Below are 8,743 nucleotides of genomic sequence, written 5' to 3'. Positions count from 1 at the left end.
ATTTAGCTCTTGCCACCAAGCTGGAGAGAATCAGCTGACAAACATGTTAGCTGCTCCAAAATTATGCCTCTGCCAGAATGACTAACTGGCTCCAAGAGGTAGTCTCTAAAATCTGGGTGAGACACAAATGCAGGCTTGTTTAACTGGCCTGAGAAGACAGGCCTTGGAGTAGCACAGCAGGAGACCTGGATGAGAAGAGACAGCAGAAGAGCCAACAGGACATCCTGCCAAAAACAAGGCGTCTGGAGATTGAAAGGCAGCTCATGGAAAACTGGCAGGAAACTTGAGATGTTGTTAAGGTTTGTGTTAGATTGAGGCCATATTGAAGGACAGTTTCCAAACCCCGAAACTTTATTCCCCACCCTTGCCCTTTAAAGTTATCATTTTTGAGACAAAATTTGGGGGCAGGAGAACAAAGAGAAGCAGCATGGTGGATACAAAGAACTGAGTTCAAATCCTAATTCTACCATTTACTGAGTGATTTGGGGACAAAGTGTTACCTTGTTACTTTATCTGTAAAATGAGAGGGATTGAAATGATCACCAAGTTTCTTTCCAGTCTCAAAGCTATGAGCTTATGGTTTACCATATAGATTAATAAAATTTGAGGGGAAAAATAAGCTATGAATGGAAAGCACTCCTCCCCCTCACAAAACAAACAAAAACTGTGTTTTTTGGGCTAAGAGAGGCAGACCTTTCTGGCTTTTTTTTTTTTTTAAACCACAATAGTTTATTTTTTAAGAGTCTGTACAGGGACTGGCATCAGAAAAAATTATGGAAAAGGTGACATTTGTATCTGATGTGACGCTGTCATTTACTTCTTTTAGGCCTCATGTTACAGGCTCTGTTTGTTCTCATTTGACCTCCACAGACACAGGTATTTGGCTCAAGACATTTCCCATCTAATGGCGTGTCTTTGGCTTTTCAATCATAAATGATAAACTAACTGGGCTAATAGGTTACTGTTGCTCAAGCATTAAATTTATCATTCTTATGGGAATGTTAAGAATTCTAGAAACAATTGGAGTACAATAAAGGAGAAGTTTGGGGACAGGAGAGGTCATTCAGTACATCTCAAACACAACACAGAGGTAGCACCAGCTAGAGCCGACTTGATTCTATGACTCAGGGAATGTATCAAAGCAGCAATCTCTTTAATGTCAATCATACCAACAATTAAAAAAAAAACATAATTCACCTGCCAAAACTACATCTTTTAAAATATGTACAATTTCAAAAACAAAATTACAACTTTTTGTTTGTTTTTAGGAAAATATAACATACTTTTCTATATGATACAAAACATGCACCTCAATGTCATTGCTTTCAAAGACAGCAACATAGGTGAAATTCAAATATAAATTTTCTCTTCTAGGCAGTACTGTAGCTTGAGTGGATTTGTGAAAAGGGATCAACCAGGATTCCATACAAAAGTTCTTACAATCTTAATACTATCAAGAAAGTAACTCATGTTGGAAGGCTTTCCAAAAAGACCATGATTAAAGTCATTAATTGCTATTTAGCCTGCTTCCTGCAAAGTATACAAGCCATATGTAGACAATCTGCATTAGATTCACCAGGAAATGATATTAGTGATACTTTGAGTGGTTGAGTAGAAGGAATAGTGAGGGGGAAGAACTTGGAATTAAATATGCAAATACAAAACTACAATGGACAGGAAAAAAACTCTGGAAATAAATGGCACAATATTTTCAAACCCTAATAATACATATAAAAAAGTATACAAGGGAGAATCTGATTTTTCATAGTGTGCAAGGAATGAGCAGCAAATAAATAGGCAATAAAGCATTCAGCTCTATCAACATAGGATATAGAGTAGTGCTTTTGTTAACGAAATCAAAGCCTCAGACAAGAACAGCATGGGCCAAAGAAAACATAGGTGACAGCAAACAGCTCAATCAGATCAGATCTTTTATGAATTTTGGCCAATGATGCCAAAGAAAATGACCTCTGTACTGTATCATCTTATTTTCTGGTGAAATGCTACTAAAGTAGAAATTAATGTATTAGATTGCTCCCAGTTATTTTGGAAACTGTGCAGGATTTACAGGCTCACAATGGTCCATTGGTTGGTTAGAACTCACAAGTCCTAAACATAAAGGCAATTATATATATATATATATATATATATAATATATTTTTTATAAATAAAATACAATAAAAAGGACAACACTTAAAACAGTGTTATTAATAATATAAATAAAGCAGTCCATGATGAGATTGTACTAACAAGGTAGGGTCAAGCATTCTCCCCCTTGTGGGCAAATCCCATCTCCAAACTTAACTCTTTTAAAGCAGTTTTTGATCCTCGGCTCATGCTAACCCACTTCTAGTTTTCTGAATCAAACTGACCCCAATGGCTGCTAACAAGCCTTCACTCCACAGCCCTCTAACAGTTCTCTAAGTATCCTATTCCGACAAGATCATACCAGATTAATTTGAAAACAGGAAGCTTGTTTTCATGCTCCGTGTTGTAGGAGGTTGTCCTCAGTTAGGCACAAGAAGTCAAGGGGGTGCCTATTCCTAACCAAAACTAAATGAATCTAAGGACCATGAAGAATAATCCCAGCATATTGCAAATGTGAACATCTGGAATGTAGAACCTGTTTGTCCAGTAATATCCCCAACTGCCCTACCATGAAACTGCAATAATTATTTTCTATTGGGATAAACTCTTGCATAGTGAACAAAATCAAACAAAACATTTTCACTGGAGCTTCTACCTACAAAATATATAGACATTTATCAAAATATCTAGACATTTGTATAGACACATTTTTAATACATTACTGTTTTTAGATATGTTATCATTTTAGAGGAACCAGTCTTTTCCCCCTCTTACAGCATAAAACTTTGCACAACTTAACTTAGAAAATATTTAATGAGGGTCTCTGATGAAGAGAAAACACCTTCTGTTTCCTATCTCCTCTCCCCCTCCCCAACGGATATGAAACTTAAACTAGGAACAACATTCTACAAGAGTTTGACTCAAGCCTGCTATGGAACATGCTTATCACGGATTTTCTTCTTTCTAAATGAGGGAGAGGGAGAAATGCCCCGAGGCAACAGTAACTAAGATTTACAGGCCTTGTTGCCTAAAGCTCTAGATGCTTGTTTATTGCTATGATGAAATCTCTATAAAGAATGTATAGGAATCAACAAATCACCTACAACCTCGTCTTCTCCCACATCAACGAATAGGGTTGGTTCCTGATGCCTACCTCTTTTCCTTAAACACTTATATCTTCTAAGCAATTGGCCATGCTAAGAGTTGGAAAATGTCTTCTTTTAGACAGAGTGGTATTCCTTGGCCTCAATTCATGTATCAGGCAGGCTAAAGGATCTTTCCTTAGGGAGGAGTTACATTCCTCCTTCCCCTTCTTTAACTGTATGGTCTTTTCTCAAACCCACTTTGTAAAGTTTGGTTTTCTTTCTATCCTTTCAAAATGGTCACCATTTTTTTTGGAGGGGGGGAGGGAAACCTTGCATCTTACTGTCTACTAAATTAAATATTCAGAGGGTTCTTGTCCCTCCTAGTCTGTTTCTGGATGCCTACCTAGAAAGTGCAACCAGACTTGTGTTCAACTATAGAGAGAAAGTAATTAATTCGATATTCCAATATTTGAGTGATCAGCACTCTCACAGTTCATGTGTGCCAGATCTAACAGGACAAGGGGTCCTCTTATGAAACTGTGACTGACTTTAGAATGTCTCTAGATCTTGCTGCAAAAATACCTCACCAGTTAGATAGCTCTCCATTTTGACAACAATATAACTGGCAACAAACTTCAAAATACCTGTGCAATTGCCCTTTGGCTCTAAATGCCAACAGTCAAGATTCTCTATAAATGGATTCTTCCCATAATTAAGGTTATTGAAAAATATGGGATAATTCCATTGGCTTTCAGATTCTTTTAAAACTATATAGAACAACACTGCTTTGCACTGTGAGGGAAAAGGGAATGGGGAAGGGAATTTTTCAAGGCATAAATAATATAAAAAGGCAAACATTTTAAGATACATTCAAATGACAATACTACTCCAAGAAAATAAATAATAACTTTGTCTCTGCTTTGAATTAATGTCTTTTCTGTAGTCCCTTCCCATGTCCATGTTGTGCAGTTACTGGCTTGAAGTGGGAACAAAGTCACTTGTACACATTCAGGTTTCCTGGGATTGTCAAAGGTCCCTTGAAGTGTTGTCTACTGTAATATCAGAATTAGACCAAGCTGTCTTTTCACAGCTTTGCTGTCCCTTGAAAAGAGATGGCAAAATAAGGGAGCTCCAATTCAAAACGTGATTCTCCGTTTCAGAATGTAGACAGCTGTCTCCTGGAAGGCAAAGGAACTAAGAAATATGAAAAGGCAAAATCTTCAAGGCATACTCAATAACTCAAGAGTAACAAATGAAGGGAAATGAACCATAGACTATTAGTTTAAGTATGGTCATTTAAAATATTTAATCCCAATATCTCCCATTTTCTACAGCTGATCAACCCTAGTATCAAACCCACTCTCGATCTAATCTTCCATTTCTCTATATTTACTAGTTCTTTCTCTTTTGCCTATAAACACATCCGGACTTCCCCCAATCTTAACACCCTTCCCCATTAGATCCTACAATCTCTAGCAGAACTTGTAATTCATCTCCCTTGAAAAAGCTATCTACACTAAATGCCTCCATTTTTTTTCCTTTCTTCTCCAATTTAGCTTCATCAAAAACTGCTCTCTTCAAAGTTACTGATGATAAGAGCAGCTAGGTGGTGCAGTGGATAGAGCACCAGCCCTGAAGTCAGGAGGACCAGAGTTCAGATCTGGCCTCAGATACTTAATACTTCCTGGCTGTGTGATCCTGGAGAAGTCACTTAACCCCAATTGCCTCAGGAAAAAAAAAAAAAAAGTTGCTGATGATCTCTTAATTGCCAAATCTAATAATCTAATGATCCTCTCACTCTTCACTGCAGTATTTGCTTCAGTTGATCAGCTTTTCCTTCTAGACACTCTCTCCTCTCTAGGTTTCCACGATCCTCCTTTGTCTTAGTTTGTACCTTCTACCTGTATAAAATTTCCTTTGTTAAATCTTTATCCATAATGTGTTCATTAACTGTGGGTGATAGTCTAAGATTCTATTTTTCTATACTCTCTTTTTCTCTTATTTGATAATTTCATCAGTTCCCATGAGTTCATCTACCATCTCTATTCTGATGATTACCAGATCTATATATTTAGCCCTAGTCTCTCCCTAAACTCCAGTCCCACTATTCATTAGACAATTTGAACAAGATTGTTCCATAGGTACCTCAAATTCAATATATCCAAAACAGAATGATTTTCCCCAAATCTTCCCAGCTTACCTTATTATTGTTTAGGCTACCAATACCCTCCCAGCCATCTACATTTGTAATTTCAGTGCCATTTTTGACTGCTCTCTCTCATTCCATATATACAACCCAATGCCAAATCCTGTTGTTTTTCTTCATAAAAACTCATGTACATTATTCCTTTCTTTCTATTTACAGAGATATCTCCTAAGCTAAGTCCCTCATGACTTCTTGACTGGACTATAGTAATACCCATAAAATGAATCTCACAAGCTCAACTCTCTTCCTATTCTAATTTATCCTCTACACAGCTGCCAGTGGTGACCTAAAGTGCAAATCTGACCAAGTCATCCCACTCAGACTCCAAGGACTCCATCTTATCTCTAGTGTCAAATTAAACTCATTCGTTTGGTATTTAAAGCTCTTCGCCATCTGGATTATTACTACTTTCTCAGTTTTCTCATACACTGCATCTTTGCAGACACCCTGCAGTCCTGCCAGGTCAGCATCATTGCTGTCACTGCACATGACACACTATCTTGTCTCTCTCTGTGCGCTCCCAATGCTTTTTCCCAGGGCTTGGAATGCTCTTCCTATTGGAATTCCAGTTCCCTGAAACCCTAGATTCCTTCAAACACAACCTCCTAAAGAAGGGTTTCTTCTCTTTTCCACCTACTCTGCTGGTATTTTATATATTCTATTTTTTTAATAATCATGTTTCCCTCTTTAAAATGTATATTCCTTAAAAGGCAAGGGCAGATTTGTTTGCTTTGTTTTGTTTTTGCTTTATATCCAGTGTTTGGCACATAATATACTTAAAGAAAAATGTTTGTTGAGTGATTGAATTGGGTGGGGATTAAAAAGAAATACCAACTATCTGAAGGCATAACCTCAAAAAGTTAACTATCTTTAAGAAAAAAAGTTACATGAGCAGGTACAATTCACATTATTGTCAAAATCTGCCTTCTCTAGTATAGTCTTTGGTTCAAATAGCAACTATGATCTATTTAAGATTATTATTTGTGATCTTATAAGATCACACCCTAACTCAGTCCTCTGGGAGATAGTTATGATTCTACCTCTGAAAGTATATATGTCCCAATATAATAAAAAATTAAGTTTCTGGTATATTGCTACCTATATGTTAGAGTAGGCTTTATTTAGAAATCCAAAGTTTACTTCCCCAGCTCTGCTGAATTCTGCTCACCTTCTGTGCATTCTGAGTTGATTTGCTTCATATTTTCTTGACAGCAAGGATGTTGGGTGGATACTGGTACCACTTTGTCCTTGATGCCCTCTTCAGATAATTCACCACATTCTGGAACTGTGGAGGTGAGGCACATGGGTACCATCATGTGACTCAGGGGTTTCATCTCTAAGCTATCTGGCTGATAAGGTGCTACCATCGGGATCACAGGAAGGGAACCGTTGTTGAAAGTGCCTTTGGTTTTGGTGAAACACCTAAAATGTTTAATTCAAAGCAAGCTGTTACAGTCGTGTCCAAGATGAGTTACAGCAAAGACATTTTCTATGTGTAACAGTATATAAAAAGAGAAAGAGCACAGTGAAATTGGCATAGGTGAGCCACAAAAATGATAACTTGGAGCTAGGGGCTCTGGGTTTGTAGTGCCTTTGCCACTTACTTACCTCTATAAAATTAGGCAAATTACTTTACCTCTCTAGACCTTAGTTTCCTCATTTGTAAAATGAGAAGGGGTTGATTACATAACCTCTGAAGTCACTTTGAATTTTAAATTTATGGCACTATGAAATGAAGACTTTGGCACTTTATAGTTACAGTACTATCATTATTAGTTACAAACATAAAAATATTCATAATTTGAGATATCGGTCCAAAATCTTACAAAAGAAGCATGAAGTCAATAATCAAATGAGCCAATAATACTCCAACATTTTAAACATTTGGAACTTTTTAATAGCTTGTCACAAATGATCTCTTTGTCTCAGTTCAACAGACTCATGGTATCGAACAAATATGAAAGATGAAAGATGTATGTTGAAGACATGCTGAAAAAACTCATTTCTTTCAATTGCTTATTATCCTTTCTCAAAGAAGACCAAAATGACATCACAATGTTAGAGTCAAGTCACAGTGTGTCCAATTGTAACTGATTAGATCATTATGAGTTCAGAATGCTCTACCACAAATCAGGAAAAAATAAATAGGTCATGTGAACATTGGGGGGGGGGATTCTCTAAATTTGTACATCTCACATTTCTTTTGAGGTACTGCAATTCTTCTTGGGCCACAGAACATGGCACCTTCTTTGATGAGGGATACCATACTGGACAGTCTTGTGCCAGTGTCTCCCATACCATGCAATCAATTCCAGAGTTCTTCAGAGAGACCTTGAAAGTGTCCTTATATTGCTGCTTCTGATCATGTGAGCATTTGCATTGTTTAAATTCTCTGTAAAACAGTCTTTTGGGCAAGCATACATTTGGCATTCAAACAAAATGGCCAGCCCCTGGAATTGAACAATCTGCAATAGAGTTTGAATGTCAAGCATGTCGGTTTGAGAAAGGACCTCAGTGTACCTCATCTGGACAGGTGATCGTCAGAATCCTCCTAAGACAATTCATATGAAAGCGATTCACTTTCCTGGCATGGCCCTGGTATACTGTTTAGATTTCACAGGTATAATAACAAAGTCAGTACAACAGTTCTGTAGATCTTCAGATTGATAGGCAGTCTGATATCTCTTCTCCGTCACATTTTCCTTTGGAGCCTCCCAAATACTGAGCCAGCTCTGGCAATGTGTGTGCATCAAGCTCATTATCAATGTGTATACTTAGAAAATAATACTGTCAAGGTAACTGAATTTATCCGTAGTATTCAAAACTTCTCTATTTGCTGTAATTGATGGTCCCACATATAGCTGGTGTGGTGCTGGTCAGTGGAGCATCTATATCTTTTTGGTGTTGATTGTTAGACCAAAATTAGCACAACTGGCAGAGAATTAATCCATACTTTGTTGAAATCTAAGCTTTAGAAGCTGCACTGAATGCACAATTATCTGCAAACAAAAAAATCATGCACCAACTTTCCTTCTACTTTAGTTTTGGCATTTCAATCAATAACATATACATGGAAGAGGCCTTAGCCAGTGGTCAAGATATAATGAGGCCCCAAGGAACAGGGCAAAAACCTCAGATAACAAAACTAAAGAATCTGGAGAAAGATGCAACAAAAGTACACTGCTCAGGGATCATACAATGAGTTAAACTTAGAAAAAACTTGTCAACTGAATCATTTTTCACCTCATTTTTGGCAGCCTCAGGTACTACTTGTGTTACTCTGGGAAAGTCATGTCACCTCTGTCTGCCACAAGTGTTTCCCAACTCCAATCCATTCTCCACTTTCAATGCCATTCAATAAACT

The 8,743-nt window shown here is 37.3% G+C and overlaps 1 protein-coding gene across 3 annotated transcripts in view; it reads right to left on the bottom strand.

The window, feature by feature from the left end:
* Positions 1-1,132: 1,132 nt before the first annotated feature.
* CDON (cell adhesion associated, oncogene regulated) overlaps positions 1,133-8,743 on the bottom strand; it is a 124,817-nt gene continuing 117,206 nt past the window's right edge. For 2 of the 3 annotated variants that reach the window (XM_074303857.1, XM_074303859.1), the window contains exons 19-20: positions 6,548-6,801; positions 1,133-4,351 (exon numbers count right to left, since the gene is read on the bottom strand). In XM_074303857.1, coding sequence (XP_074159958.1) covers positions 4,200-4,351; positions 6,548-6,801 — 406 coding nt within the window. In that variant the 3' untranslated portion in view covers positions 1,133-4,199. The remainder of the gene's footprint in view (positions 4,352-6,547; positions 6,802-8,743) is intronic. The other variant, XM_074303858.1, reaches the window with a different exon arrangement.

Source organism: Sminthopsis crassicaudata, chromosome 3, assembly GCF_048593235.1.
Source record: "Sminthopsis crassicaudata isolate SCR6 chromosome 3, ASM4859323v1, whole genome shotgun sequence".
Lineage (NCBI taxonomy): Eukaryota > Metazoa > Chordata > Mammalia > Dasyuromorphia > Dasyuridae > Sminthopsis > Sminthopsis crassicaudata.
Note: the sequence above shows the minus strand (reverse complement) of the source record. Positions and strands in the feature narration are given on the sequence as shown.